The sequence below is a fragment of the Poecilia mexicana genome, unplaced genomic scaffold, assembly GCF_051168715.1.
Source record: "Poecilia mexicana isolate PSO_F unplaced genomic scaffold, ASM5116871v1 scaffold_2, whole genome shotgun sequence".
NCBI lineage: Eukaryota > Metazoa > Chordata > Actinopteri > Cyprinodontiformes > Poeciliidae > Poecilia > Poecilia mexicana.
In genome coordinates, this window is record NW_028263371.1 from 21,589,114 (window position 1) to 21,605,313 (window position 16,200).

The following is a 16,200-nucleotide window of genomic DNA, read 5'->3' on the forward strand; positions in this document are numbered from 1 at the left end:
ATATTTCAGTTTTAACTGCATCCTGTTGGCTTCAGCTCATCTTTTATTATTTATTCAGATTGAACTGCAGTTTGTCAGAGACCAGCTGGACGTCTCTGTTCTCAGCTCTGAAGTCCAAACCGACCCATCTGACAGAACTGGACCTGAGCAACACCAACCTGGAAGGTTCTGGACTGAAGGAGCTCTGTGGTTTTCTACAGACTAAAGGCTGCAAACTGAAAGCATTGGGGTTTGTAATTATATAATTATTGATATTTCTGTGAACAATTATATAAATCCATCCATCCATTTTTTTACACCCTTGTCCCTTAGTGGGGTTAAGAGGGTTGCTGGTGCCTCTCCAGCTAACGTTCTGGGCGGGAGGCGGGGTTCATCCTGGACAGGTCGCCAGTCCGTCGCAGGACAAACAACCATGCACACACATACTCACACCTAGGGACAACCTGGAGGGGCCAATTAACCTGACAGTCATGTGGACTGTGGGAGGAAACCAGAGTACCTGGAGAAAACCCACGAATGCACAGGGAGAACATGCAAACTCCATGCAGAAAGACCCGGGCGGGAATCGAACCCAGAACCTTCTTGCTGCAAGGCAACAGCTCTACCAACTGTACAGAGTTGGTAGAGCTGTGTAGCCCAATTATATATAATTGATCATAAATCAAAGTTCATATCTTTGGCCAAAGGTCATTCAACCCAATCTAGAAAGATGAATTCCTGGAATCTAACAGGAACAAATCAATAATCAATGATTGATGCTTCAACACTTTGATCAGAACCTGGAATGATTTACTGACTAAAATCCTCCAACACAACATAACCCAGTACCAGGTTCTGGTTCTGGTTCTGAAGCCAGCAAGTCTTTATTGAAGCAGCAGCTTATATAAGTTAACTTTAGTAAGTCGGTATTCCACCACAGTTGAATTTCATTTCTCATGGTAAAAGTTATAATAGTCCGACAAAGTCCAGATTCTAATCTAAATGAACCCACTTTATCCTGTAAATAATGACCTCCAAATTTAAAATTAGTTTACTTTAAATTATAGCCACTGTAATGTGAACCAAATAAAGTTAGATCATCTTCCTATGTAGTTGAAACATGGCACACAATGCAAGTCAGTGAAGTTTAAGGAAACAATTTGTTAACTAGAATTATAATACTTTGTCCCTTTCCCATTCTCGTCATGCTGAAAGGGAAAAACACATTAGCATGATGTGGGACAAACAGAGTGAACCATCTATGAATGCATTTCCAAGAAATGCAAAGAGCTGTACCACAATTCTTGCAATCGTAAAACTTCTGACACCAGGAGATGTTTTTTCTACAATCCTACTGTAAACCAACAAAGGTCAGAATGTCAAGCGAGAAGAATGTGAGACAATCAACCCAGTAAATGTAGTATGTCCTGTGATAAATTAGGTTAGAGAAAAAATAAAAAAGCAGGCATCCCACTCAATACGAGAAACATTTGGAAAAAATAGTGAAATATTACCAACTTGAACTGGCAACCAGTGGCTGCAACTCGGAGGCCAAATCACGCCGAAGGAGGGGTCAGAGGACAGAGGTCACATGCTGAGAGGTGGAAAATCCAGGACCACCAGGCAACCAGACAAACAGGACATCTGCTGAGCTGCAGCTGGACATGCCCAATGGCTATCAGCAGATATCAGTTCTTATCTTGCCCAACGAGAACTGTCCAGAGTAATAGAGTCGTTCCATAGTGTAAAAACACCCGGAACAGGCCAAGCATCCGTAGAGCACAGGGGCTGCAGTGTCCCCTTCTTGAACTGAGCTCAGCTCTAGATGACAGCAGTGTTTGTGGGGGAGAAAACACAGTAAAAGTCACAGAACAAAGGAGGGTTTCCACCCAAACTACTTCATCACCCGTCAGGATGTCTTTGATCCTTGAAGTGCGGCGACCTGCCAAATCCAGCAGTAGCTGCTTCATCAATAACAGTCAGAGAGCTCATCCATCCCGGGTCCTGTAAGCATCAGCGTGACCCAAGTAACAGGAAATAGCAGGTAATCTTCACCGACCTCAGTCACAGTATAGGAGGTGACTTTGCTTCCAATTGACAGTCCGGCATCAGAGGCACAGTGCGTAGTTGCAACACTGTCATCTCACACCTTCCAGCTCAGTTCCCAGCCTCAGAAACCCTCCCTGAGACCAACTTCAACCTCCAAGAGCAGAACTGCCAGAGAAAAATAATACAAGATAAATAAAAAATTCAACAAAAGTCTATGCCAACTTTGCTCACTCCAAAATGTCAAATGAATTTTCACTTCTCTGTGTTCTGTTAAGTTTCCACAGAGCTCTCTGCCATTCCTCTCGCTTCACAACCCAAACTCTGTAAAAAGAAGAAAAATATAATTAAGCAAGACGTTTCACAACCCAAACTGGCAGAAGTAATCAAGTAAGCTCACTTACTGTTTGAATCAATACATATTCTTATCTAGAAGATGTTCACTCTGCCTGTACCAAATATCTGCCACAAATTCAAAATCACTTCTCAACAAAACTTGTTAAAAAACTTAAACAAATGTATTAATTCCAGCTAGAAACTTGTATAAAAACTGTGATTGTAAACGCAGTTGGTAAAATAACTCATGAGTTTTTGTTCAATTAGATTCAAAAGATCCTTGATTCTGTCCCACACTTCAAGACAATCAGTCCTATTTCCCTCAGTTTACATTAAAAATAAAACTATCACCGTTATCCTGACATTTTCAAAACAGCTTCTATTTCATTTAAAGATGTCAGAAGTTGCTCACATGTTATCTGAAATTTACAGCAGTTGTAACCCAAATTTTCCTCAAAAGTAACAATTTACACCCAAGTGTAACTCTATATAAATAAAATATCAGCAGTGATGCAGGAAATGTATCAATAATTTTAAATGAAAATAAACATGGCATAGATGTTGATTAAAGCTGTTCAATTTTAAATGACCAATTTTAATTTAGTAAGAGTTTCTATAGCACAACCACCATATTTTAGTCAAGCAGGAAGGCAATGTAAAGGCTCTTTACATGAAATAAATCCACAATTCACTATTGTGGAATGAAAGTCAAAATTATTGATTAACAAATTTATAATTTACCGTATCTATAAATCAACCAGGAATTAGGGTCCATTTCTCCTTCTCCCCCCTGTTGATATAATAAAATTATCATTTTGAAAACAATTTGGAATCTGTGTTACTGTTATAAGATAATTTGCTGAAAAACCAAAATATTGTGAGATGTTCCACAAGTTCTCCAAATCTTACGTCTAGTATTCAAAATACACTGAGATGTTCTAAGTTCTGTCAGTAATATCTTTATAATAACCCCCTGTGTTTTTCTTATTTTCAAAAGAAAAACGTAGAGGTGCAAATTTGAAGGACTTCCCCCCAATATGCTAAAATTTCAACAGGTCCAAATAGTGTCTATACAGCAAGGAATAGACACTACTTGCTGTGTCTATTCCTTGTGCCATATAAAGCAATAATTAGTTCAGTTAGTAAGTTAGTGTGTTAGTAAAAAAACAAAAAAAAAACGCCCTCGTTGGATGAGAATCTCAGATCGACATAAATGGAGGTGGAGACTCTGATATGAAGAATCTGCTTGAGATCCTTGAAAGTTCAGTCAGTAAAGTGAAGAAACTGAGGTTTGTTTTTTCCATTTATCCAATAAAATCATTCATTGATACTTTAGTCCTTAGTTTAATTAAGGATTTTATTGTAATACTTTAAAACATCCTTTTTAAATGACAGATTAAAATCTCAAACTTTTTACCTTATGAGTTATTTTCATATTTCAGACTTTGAGATTATTGAACTTTGTTTTTCAGTTTTTAAAATGTTTCTGACTGATGAACAAAATGAGTAAAATAATTCAAATGAAGTTAATTAATGATGGAGATGTTTCAGTTTGGTTGGTAAAGATTCAGATTGTTTTATTTCTGATTCTCATCTTTACATCCAGAATGAAATGTTTTCCTCCAGTCGAGCCACAAACACTGACCAGTTCAAATCATCATTAATGAAACATCTAAGAAGTGACTGATTGTAGAAAAGCAAATCTAGATGAACTGAATGACAGTGAGGTTTGCAGCAGCAGCAGGTTCCTCACTTTGTCCTGAAGCTGTGGTTCTGTTGGGCCGGGTCAGAGAGGAACCGTCCTCTTCAGTCTGACAGCTGTCAGTCGGTTGGAGCCTCGTCTCTGTGATGAAGCTTCATCAGGTCACGTCTCCTTAGGAAATAATGGCCTCCATTGGCTTTCAGCAGCTTTAAGAAGAACCCAAGGCCATTCATGAATAAACTGAGTGGTTCTGATCCGGTTACCAAGTCGGGTCTCCAGCTGGTGATCAGAACCAGCAGCCAAAGCCTTCAGCCTATGTCTCTGTGAAATTGGATTGAGATTGCAGTTTCTGATTCAGGAAATGGCAAAAGGGCGATTCCACCTAATGTTTCACTGTTTTCAGCATCTTATGAAAAAACAAAATAACTAAAACTGGATATTACAGCAAAATAATGGAAATTTCTGAGGAGGAGTTCAGTTCTCATGTGGTCCAGATATAAAAAGAGAATGAAATCACCCTTTACTGAAGTTCCATAAATCACCTCAAGGTTTCCCCAAAACCACACTTAGTTTTAAATATTCTGCTATTAGTTGATATTAATCTTGTCCAGGTTCAAATATGTGTTGTAAATGAAAGTGGTGAATAATTAGGTCAAATCGCCCTTTAGCCGTTTAGCCAAGAAGTTGGTTTCTCCCATCAGAAACCAACTTCAGCTTCATCTGAAAAAATCCAGACCACTGAGTTTTTCTCTGAGCTCAACAGGCTGCAGGTTCTTCAGGACATGAGTATTCAGGTCCAGACATCAGAACCAGCTGAAGCACATGAATCTGGACCAGGTGTGTTAGGAGGTTGTCAGAGTTGACAGCTATTAAACACAGCAAATAACACAGGAAAGACAAGAGAGAGTTAGATTCTTAATACTCGCGAGGAGAACAGACAGAGATGTGCTTTCAGTTACAAATCTCCTACTGCTCTGAAGCACATTTGCCTGCCCCTCTCTTTTTATTGTCTTTAGGATCCCTAATCACAGAGAGCGCTGTAACTCTAAAGGGAGGGGAAAACACTTCATCACACAGTCACAGCACCAAGATTATCGCTAACAACTCAATCTATCTCGCACTAGCTTATCTAGTTCCTGACCCAGGATCAAGCAGGATAAGTTGTGAATCTTCACGGCGATGGTTTTATAGCTATCTAAGAGGTCAAAGCAGGGCGTTCTGTGAAGAGCTGCTGTCACTGCTCTTCTTCAGAGAGGCCTTCTGAGAAAGCAAGCCAGAGTTATTAACAATACAGAAACATTCCTTGATAGGTACTTTTTCTTGAACCTATATAAAAAGACCACAGACAACGTATATGAATTCTATAGACAAGCTTTTGCAAAAGGAAAACTTTCCGCCAACAACTTCATCAGCCGTTCACAGAGAGTTCTGATCTCCTTCCACACGAGCTCCTTCTTTTATTGTCAAAGAAAAACAGTCACAGGGGGCAGTCAGGAAAACAACAGAGGTCGTAAAACATTTAACCTAAACAAACCAGCAACTCAGTTCCAGGTGTGATATCTGATCTACGGTCTGAGCCCAGTTCAGCTCTAGGTCAAACTAACACAAGAAGAATTTAAGATCTGGGAAACACAGAGTTAACTGTCTCACATGAAGATAAACAGACAGTCGTAACCTCCAGGTCAGTTTATACACACATAAGGAAGAGAACACTTTAAACTCAAAATCACAATAATACTGATTAACATTAGACTGAATATGAACTAAAGTAATAATGATAATACCAAAAAATATCTAACATTCCCCCCTTTTTATCATTTTACTATGTGTGTAAACTTTATGCAAAAGCCAAGCATAAAAAAGAAAAGAAAAGAACCAATAAATGCAAGTTTTTTTGTTTTTTTTTTCCTAAGCTAAACACAGAAAATACACAATGAATAAATGTAATATAATGACAAAAAATGAAAATAAAAGAAACAGCAAAAATCAAATGCAGTTTTCTCATCACTACACCACTTGTTTCCACATTTTCGGTGCAGGAATCATTCAGCAAATGAATTCATCTGTTTATTGATTACAGAAATTCATCATTGTTCAGAAAATCGTCAGAAACTTGGAACAAGTCATCTTCAGTTGTCTCATAAGATGCCTTTGTCAGCTGATAGTTGATAACAGTTGTGTTAACTGTTTTAAACATCATATGTCGTAGACAAGGAATAATGCAACTTGTGAAAAGACAGAACAGAACTAAAACAATCAGAACAGGTGTCACGAGCTTTAACAGCAAGGACCACCATGGTCCAGAAGTAAGCCATGAAAGCAAATCAAAAGAGGGTGAGCCGCGTGTTCCACTCTCCACATACTGTTTTAAATCTTCCAGCTCGTATAGAGCGTCAGAAATAGTTCCTCCAGTTCCTGCTTCATCTGGCACAAAGGTACAGCACGTCGGGCCAATAATTTTGCAGACCCCTCCCTGAGGGGCAGTGAGAAAGTCCAGGACAACACGGTTTTGCATAACCATGTTTCTCAGTTCAGTCAGTTCTTTCATGGTGCCATTGGCCAGCTGGTATGTGATGTTGATTAGTCGCAGTAATCCGTACCTGTTTATCTCAACGTGGTCCCGAATCTCTCCTAGACCAACCCATGGAAACAGGCTTTGCATGAATTTTTCTCCGCCGTTCCAAATCCTGAATTCCCATGGAACTCCGGTATGTGTTGTTAGGCCTCCCCATCTTTTGACCTCTGACATAACTGTTCGTTTGGAGCGGGTGTGTAGATCATTCTGTGCTTTCCTGATGAACGCAATCGGGTTGATCAAAGGAACCACAGCACACAGTCCTCCCCAATTTTTCGGCAAGAACATGTACGCTTCATTCCCGCATATGTAGTACCATTCTGCCAACATCCGTGAGCCATAATCTCCTGGCACTATGGCGCTGCACAGTGTTGTCACTTGTCTCCTCTTTGTCTTATGCGTGATGTTGAAACTCCTCTCCTGAAGCAAGTTGTCACAGTCTGGGTTGTCCTTCCAGACTTTGCAGTGTGGAGTCGCCCTTTGACCCCTGCAGGCTGTGCAGTCGATGAAATCCTGTGTCGGTTCGCAGTAGGTGTAAACTCTGTTACACAAGTTCCAGGGCAACGTCCCTAGAACAACATGTCCATTATTATAAACACAGTTCCTCAGAGATCCTGCTTTGGCTCCTGCTAACGAAATGATCTCTGGTATTTTCCATATAGTTTGTTGAGATGACGGAAAAGGAAGTACATCGTCTGCAAGTGAACAATTTAAAGATTGAAACAGTCCTTGCACAGCCTCTCCCATCCGGAGGTCAGCTGAATAGTCCTTCTCACGTGGTCTGTCTCCCCTTAGGGGTGGGATGCGCCGCGGTCTGGTGCTTAGTACATAGAGACACATCTGTTTGTCGTCAGTAATGTTACCTGGTCGGAGACCTGAGTTGTGTATGGAAACCGGCAGCTGCGCACACACGTAGCAGTTCACAGCATGTCCCTCATAAGCGGTTCTGTTCATCAGTTTCCACCAAAGATTGGTACTGTAGTCGTGTGGGTGGAACTCAGGCTCGCTTCCTCCTCCAAACATCAAGCATACAGCAGTCACAGCGCAGTAGAAGGTCCATCTGGCATATGGAGTCCCCATTGCTGCTCGGCGTACAAAGATGTCAGAACCCCCAAACTAAAGGAGTGAGAATCTTAGCGTTTCTTCACCGGGTTTGAGACAAGCTACTACTATAAAGTAACTCCCCTTTGTACCCCGGAAGCTCTCAGAAGAACTCTCCTTCCTCTCTACTCCGACTTTTAGGGGTTTAACACTCTCTGCAGCTTACAGTGACTGAGATGTATCCAGCTGGGTCTTTCAGCAATCTTTACAGCTGTTGGTGTGGTCATCAGCACCTGGAACGGTCCTTCCCACCGTGGACTCGCTCAGTTCTTTCGTTTGATGACCTTTATGTAGACCCAGTCACCAGGCTCTATCGGAGTGGCCTCCTGTGCAGGAAGAGAATCAGAAGGCAGTAAATTTGCACTGGACACTTCCTTTAGTTTAAGAGTCCTGATCATATAATCTGCTAATGTCTGTTCTTCATCAGCTTTTTGTAAGTTTGGAGCAAACAGAGGCAATCTGTAAGCTCTCCCATGAATTATTTCAAAAGGTGTTAGACCATCAGCTGTCGGGGTGATTCTCATATAGAGCTTCACTAAATCTAAGCATTCTGGCCAGGGCCGGCCAGTATCTGCCATGCATTTTCTTAATTTGCTTTTCACGGTACCATTCGTTCTTTCCACCAGACCTGCACTCTGTGGATGATAGGCACAGTGGTTTTTCAATGTCATTCCCAAGTGTGTAGCCATGTTTTGTATCACTTGGTTTACAAAATGTGGTCCATTGTCACTATAAACAGTCTGTGGGATGCCATGTGTTGGGATAATAGTTTTACAAATAGCCTTAGCTACTGTCAAAGCATCTGCATGCTTTGCTGGAACTATTTCAACCCATTTAGAAAAAGCATCAATCATCACTAGACAATATTTATATGGCCCACTTTGTGAAAGTTCAATAAAATCCATATGCATGGTTTGAAACGGATAAGATGGTTTTGGGAACCTGCCTCGTTTTGGCCTTATGTTTCCCTGAGAATTGTATTTCACACAGACTGGACATGCAGTACAAAAAATTTTTTAAGTAAGAATTTAAACCATATGTTGTGAAATGTTGTATTATGGTTTCCATCCCCCCTGTTGACACATGGCAGCGCCCATGTGTCACAATTGCTGCTGCTTTAAATAAAGATTTAGGAAGGACCGGTTTGTTATTAACTTCAAAAATGTTTTCATCATTAATTTTCGCACCCTTAGTTATCCACATCCGTTTTTCAACCTGCGGTGCGTTGTCCTGCATGTCTTTTAGCACTGCTTTGTTTATCATTTGTTGTTCTCCTTCAGTCTGTGCTGAGAAAGTTCCTTTCCCATGCTTCCCTGCTGCAGCTTCTTTTGCAATTTTATCAGCTAGTCTGTTCCCATTTGAAACTTCATCTTGTCCTTTTGTATGAGCTGCGCATTTACATACAGCTAGTTTAGTTGGGAGTTGTATTGCTTGTAAGAGATCTTTAAGCAAAGATGCATGAGTTACTGGTTTCCCAGTAGATGTTGTCATTCCTCTACGCTCCCATTGTTTAGCAAAATAAAACAACGTAGAGAAAACATACTGGCTATCTGTGTACACTGTCAGATGCTTGTCCTCAGCCAGTTCGCATGCCCTAGTCAAAGCGATCAATTCTGCTGCTTGTGCAGAATGAGTGCTGGAAATTCTTTCTACTTCTATTATTTCATTTGGCAAAGCAACAACAGAATAACCTGTCTGGTTTTTACCCATAGGGTCCTTTGAACATGACCCATCAACAAACCAGACTTCTCCCATTGCTAATGGGGTGTCCTGTAGATCTGGCCTAGGAAGCTGCAAGTGCTCTGTAGCTTCTAGGCAGCTGTGTGGAGTTCCATCACAAGGTAATGGAAGCAAAGTAGCTGGATTCAGAATCGTACACCGTTTTATTACAATATGTGGTTGTAACAAAAGTATTGCCGTGTACGAAAGGTGTCGTGCTGGTGAGAGCAAATTCATTTTGCTCTGCAAAAGTAGAACATCTACAGCTTGTGGAACTAACGGCTCCATTTTGTGAAACAAAACTATGTCAGCCGACATGTTTACTGCTAACGCTGCTGCACAGACTGCTTGCACACAGTCTGGTAAAGATTGTGCTACTGGATCTAACCTTTTTGAATAGAAAGCTAATGGTTTTAGCTTATCACCATGATTTTGTAGTAACACAGAGGTCATAAATCCATTCCTGCAGTCTACAGTTTGAACAAAGATTTTTTCATAGTTTGGAAGAATCAAAGTTGTTGCCTGCATTAGTGCTTGTTTTAATTCAATAAAACTTTTCTCAGCTTCTGGATTCCAAGTTATTTTGTCAGTCATAGCCATTGGGGTGCCATGAATCAAATCCTGTAAAGCCTGAGTTTTTTCAGCATAGTGTGGAATCCAGGCTCTGCAGTAATTGCAAAGTCCGAGAAAAGACATCATTTGCTTTTTAGTTTCTGGTTTAGGTGCTTCAGAAATTGTCTCTTTTCTCGCTTTTTGTATCGGCTTTCCCTCAACAGAAAGTGTATGTCCCAAATAATTCACTTCTTGTCTCACCCACTGCAGCTTATCTTTGTTTACTTTGTTTCCTGTCTTACTGAGGTGGTGCAGCAGAGCGAGTGAGTCTGCTCTGCATGCTTCCTCGCTTTCAGATGCTATTAACAGGTCATCAACGTAAATCAAGAGTTGACTTTTTTCTGATATTTGGAAATCAGATAAACAGGCCATAATTGCCTCGCAAAATAAGCTTGGGCTGTCCGCAAAACCTTGGGGTAATCTGGTATAAGTATACCCCTGACCTCTGTAGGTAAATGCGAACCAGAACTGTGAATCTGGATGAATGGGTACAGAGAAAAAAGCATTGCTGAGGTCAATTACTGTGAAGAATTTATTGCTTGGTTTTAGTGAGTTTAACAGCGTGTGTGGGTCTGGCACATTTGGTGCTCTTGTTTGAACTGCTTCATTGACTGAACGTAAATCCTGAATCATGCGCCAGTCTTTTTTGTTTGCCTTTTGAACAGGAAAAATAGGTGTGTTACAAGGAAAATCTGAAAATTTTTTGATGATTCCTCCTTTTAACAAACCCTTGATTACTGGTTCAATCCCGTCCAGTGCTTCTGGTTTTAAAGGATACTGTTTTACCCTGGGCCTCCAGCTAGATTTTGCTTTAATTTGCACTGGGGGAATTGAACCAAGTAAGCCAACATCAGAGGGACCTTTTGTCCACAAGTTATCTGGAAGCTCAGCTAATTCAGCTTCCTCTTTTTCTGTAAGAAATATGTTCATGTGTCACTCAAATGCATGAACTTGAGCTGTGCCTGTAACAACTTCACAAAGTGATTGTTTCCAAACATCACAGCTAGGGCTGTAGCTCCAACCATCTTCACCTTCTTTAAAATCAGTGGCTTCAGAAGCCATTTTAGTTCTGTTACCTACATCTGCCCATGTAATATTATGCGGCTTAAAAAGCGAGATGTGTGGGTTTGCAGGTAACTTATACAGCTCTTTTTGACTAGTCGGAAGGAGCACAGTCACAGCTGCATATGACCTTCGGTCTGTGAACATTTCAGTCACAGCAAGTGTCACAGGATTTGTTTCTAAAAACTTCTGCACATAATCATCCTGTGGATCATTTAGGATGTTCATTGTTACATGCAACTGATTGTAGTTCATTTCTGTTTCAGGTATGTCCAGTTGTCCTCGAGCCTCCCTAAGAAGCTTTTCTGGGACAAAAGGATTGTCAGCTGGCTTTAGATCATAAGAATAGATTTTTTTCATCCTTATGAACTGTGTACAGATCAGAGTGTTTTAGTCTGACAGCCCTCATGCCATCTTGTACAGGGACTACTGCTATCGCTAGTTTTGTCATTAGGTCTCTACCTAACAGATTTATTGGACACTTAAATGACATTACAACAGAAGCTTTTGCTTTAATTCCTGTTTCAGGATCTTTAAAAGATGTATTTTTTGACATATTTTCTCTATGTGTTTGTCCATCGGCAGACTTCACCCAAATGGACTCGTTTGTGGGGTTTACACCTTCTATTTTAGTTTTTAGAACTGTTTTGCATGCACCGGTGTCACATAAAAATTCAACTTCTTCCCCACAATCAGTGTGATGTAAGGTTTTTCTTTTAATGCATTTAACATATCCCAGGCTGCACATATGTCCACTATTTCATCCATTTGATCTAGTGGTATTTTTTGTTTGAGTGTGGCAGAGTCTAGTCATGCTGAGGAGTTAGACTTTTGTTTTTTCTCCCATCTGCCACCTCTCCGGTGATTTATTTTGTTTTCTGGGCAATGTCTTGCCCAGTGGTTTGGCTCGCCACAATGCCAGCAGACATCGTTGTCCTTTGGTTTATGACTTAGGGGTCGCTGCCTAGAGTGACCTCCTTTGCCTCTGTTTCTCCCCCGGCCTCTTGAGGAGCCACGGAAAAAAACAGAGGTATCTACTTCTTCAAAATCCTCCAGATGAAAAACATCAGATCCTGTTTTTGGTTTTTTGACTACTTTTTCTGCATGACGTGCCCACGTCATCAGCTGTGGGACTGAGGCAGCATCATATTCAACCAGTGTTTTTTGATCCAGCCCTCAATTTCAGGGCGGAAACTAGACATTAAAGCGTTTTTTAGTTGTTGTTGATATACACTTTCTAGTCCTTCATCATAAGTGATCCCACTGTGAACTTTGAACTCCTCAAACCGCAGACGAAAATCGTCCACGTCTTCTCCAACTTTTTGTTTAATCCCTGACAGATGACTATAATTTGCCTTTTTACCAAAATTTGTTCTAACTCTCTCACACAACGGGTCCCATTGTGCTTTAAAATCATCAGAGAGAGCAGGGTTAGCTCCTTGAGGGTATGGAATTGGAGCTAAAATATTATTATTATCAATTGCTTTCCCTGTATAATTTCCCCTCACTTTTGCCCAATCTTTTCCTAATGAGGACATAGCTGCTTCTCCTGCTTCTACCCCATTTAGTCTATATGAATGGATTAATCCAGTCATGTCTTCTATCCATTTATCGGGGTCTTCTGTTACAGGTGTTATTCCTTCTACAGCCTTTCTGGCCTCTTTTAAAGTCCAGGTCTGAAAACATAAATATGTTGCGGCTGACCATCTCTAGGATTAGGATTTGGGACCTCTATCATTGATATTGTTCTGTCCCTTCAGGACTGTACATAACTCGAGGAGTTCTGTACTTTCTCAGATTATATGAATGTCCCTGACCACTTGGACCTGCACCTTCTTCATTGTATAATGGTGGTGGAGAGACTGGGAGAGGAGGGTAAATTTTGGTAGGTGTGAAAACTGACTCTGGATCTGTGGTCAGTTTGGCAGGTGGGGATCGTGTTAGAGTGAGAGTTGGAGGAGTTGAGGGTAAGGTTGCCTGCTTGCTTGGGGAAGGAGTTTGAACTGTTCTAAATATGGGCTCATTTTCTCCTGGTACTAAGACAGGAGCAGACGGAGCTGCTGCAGCGGCCGGGGGAGGAGCAGTCGGCCGTACCTGCCCCCCCTCCTGCCCCACTGGAGCATTCCATCTGGTTAACACCATTTCATTGTCTTCTGGCCTTACAAATAAGTTATTTGATTCTACAAGCTTTTTGTCTTTTACCTTTTTAATTTGTTCTTTCCTGTCTATGGCTGCTTTTAACCATAATTTAGCACACCTTAATTCATCCTCCTTTTTAGCCTTTTTTATCCCCTTTTTTCTTGCTACACTACTCTCCAAAATTCCCACAATTGTTTGCCATTGATCAATTTTTAGTTTTCCATCTATTTTATATTTCTTTTTCCATTTTTTCATGTGTACAATGCTACCAGGAAATCTGGACAGCATGTACTTCTCATCTCCATCAGGGCCCTCAATAAGTGAGGAATTACAAGAATTTGCATTTCCCATTATTCAACTTACTTGCAATTTGAGCTTTTATTTATTTAAATTTAGTCCAGGTTTGTTGACTCCTAGGGAGTCCTATGAACTGGAGATCTTTTCAGTAGGCCAGCAATTAAAAATACCTTGTTGTGGTATTCTCCACTTCAACTCTTTTGAGTGGGAGAATCTCGCCTTTGCATCCACAAGAGGTTTGCTGCTTACAACCCTACTGTATTATATGAGGTAAAATACTGAGCAGTATTTAAACCTCCAATCACTCTTTCACGCACACACACATCAAAGCAGCAAGCAAACAGCAATATCAGCACAGTAATAACAGAACAGTAATAATAAACTTCCTATCTCATGAGGACTTACCCTTAAGAGGTGTCCTCTAAATAAGGAGGCTCTCTAAGAGCCTTTCCTTTTGCCTTTAGTTGAAACTCTGTCAACTGGGACCCTTATAACTTCTTTAGTCAAGCTGGTATCTGACAAGGACTCAAACCTCTAGGACTTTAGTCAAAACGCCGTTTGACAAGGACTCTAACCTCTAAAATAGTCATTTTAAAATTCACCTACGTTTCTGTAGTTTTCGGGTTATCCAGTCGGATCTCGTCACTCCGCCGTTGGCAGACAAAGTCGGACATGTGTCGCTGGCCCAGCGAAGAATTTTGCTTCCTGGGTCTTTCTTTCCAGGTCCTGTTGACTCTGGCCGTGCACGGATTCAGCGCGTCTTCCTCTGCCTGTCAGCGGGGGGGGTTGAGAGATCCCGGATTTCGGCACCAAATGATAGGTACTTTTTCTTGAACCTATATAAAAAGACCACAGACAACGTATATGAATTCTATAGACAAGCTTTTGCAAAAGGAAAACTTTCCGCCAACAACTTCATCAGCCGTTCACAGAGAGTTCTGATCTCCTTCCACACGAGCTCCTTCTTTTATTGTCAAAGAAAAACAGTCACAGGGGGCAGTCAGGAAAACAACAGAGGTCGTAAAACATTTAACCTAAACAAACCAGCAACTCAGTTCCAGGTGTGATATCTGATCTACGGTCTGAGCCCAGTTCAGCTCTAGGTCAAACTAACACAAGAAGAATTTAAGATCTGGGAAACACAGAGTTAACTGTCTCACATGAAGATAAACAGACAGTCGTAACCTCCAGGTCAGTTTATACACACATAAGGAAGAGAACACTTTAAACTCAAAATCACAATAATACTGATTAACATTAGACTGAATATGAACTAAAGTAATAATGATAATACCAAAAAATATCTAACATTCCTTAAAAGATATGACTAAACCAAATAAGAGTACATAAACTAAGAACATATAAAACAGTATAACAAATAGTTGATAATAATACAATTTACCTAACATTCCCCCCTGTTTATCAAATATTTGTTCTAAGTCTCACAGCCCTTATAAACAGCCACTTCAAATGATTTTCAGCTGGGGGTTTATTTTTTAAGAACGCAAATATTTTTACTCTCAAGGGTTGTACTCAGTTCAAAAACTAGGATCTAAATACATGTGAGGGGAATCCTCAGCAGAGGATTCTGTTTCAGACTCAGCTTGTTTTACGAACAAAGGATACATCTGTGCCATCCGGTCCTCCATGGGCAAAATTGCTGTGGTGATGATACAGTTAAACAAAGAATGCAGGCAAAAAGTACAACGGCATTCACACAAGGTTAGAATGGCAGCAAAGACTGCCATTGATACCAAAGCAGAGGACACAAGGGTTCGGTACCTTCCAACAACCTCCAACCATGCATCCCACATAGAGGTGTTTGTTCCAGAGGCTTCCTTCATTTTGCCATTAAGGGTTCGGTGCCCCGTAATGGCCTCCGCCAGGCTCCCATCGGCTGCTGCGTTGTTTGGCAGGTATTTACAACATCTTTCTCCAAAGATAACACACACCCACTCTTTTCTCAGCCAGCAACATGTCAAGAGCTATACAGTTTTGGAAAGCCATCAGTGAAGTAGAGGCCAGCTGCTCATGAACCGCCTCGAAGTCAGCCTGTGTCCAGTTACCTAGTTTGGCACATTGTAATGAATGAAATTGATCCCGTCTACGTCCCTGTTTACAGTACACCACCAACAAACTGTAGATTCAAAACCTGATTGGTCAAAATTGGTGAGGGACTCGGATGGCATGGATGTATGTAGACGCACATGTTCCCATGACAGCTCTCGTTTCTGGAAAGGGTAAGACAGAACATGTGTTAGATCGGTGTCTCACATAGGATAAACAGATACAGGCAATAAAGAAACTGGAGCACAGAAACCTGTAACCTTTCAGGGTAACTTATCAAAAAGCCTGTCATTATCACTCCACCACCAGACATCTCTCCAAAATATGACTTAGGTAAAAATCCAAGTCACTGACAGAAAGTTTACTTCAGTTAAAGTCTTAAGGCATCTGAAATGTCTCGTCTTTAAGTATGGAAATTACTGCAATAATGGATCTACTCAAGTAAGGTAATGAAAAGTATAAGTAAAACGTAAAACAAGGCAAATGCAGTTTGAATGACTTCTTTTTTATATATATACTGGTAAATTTGTCAAACTTAAAGTAATGTACACAACCAAGTACAGGC

At 40.7% G+C, this 16,200-nt stretch overlaps 2 protein-coding genes and 1 pseudogene across 2 annotated transcripts in view; 1 reads left to right on the forward strand and 2 right to left on the reverse strand.

The window, feature by feature from the left end:
- LOC106912754 (ribonuclease inhibitor-like) overlaps positions 1–16,200 on the forward strand; it is a 61,032-nt gene that overhangs the window by 18,792 nt on the left and 26,040 nt on the right. The window contains exon 3 of the mRNA XM_088003988.1: positions 59–229. Within this exon, the coding sequence (XP_087860114.1) occupies positions 59–229 (171 nt within the window). The remainder of the gene's footprint in view (positions 1–58; positions 230–16,200) is intronic.
- On the reverse strand, positions 6,036–7,748 carry LOC148160595 (uncharacterized). Its single transcript, XM_088003818.1, has 2 exons — positions 6,758–7,748; positions 6,036–6,216 (listed from the first exon to the last, which is right to left on the reverse strand). Exons 1-2 carry the CDS (start codon positions 7,716–7,718, stop codon positions 6,158–6,160), a joined length of 1,020 nt encoding a protein of 339 aa, XP_087859944.1. The 5' UTR covers positions 7,719–7,748; the 3' UTR covers positions 6,036–6,157.
- LOC148160596 (uncharacterized) lies at positions 11,827–14,876 on the reverse strand (annotated as a pseudogene).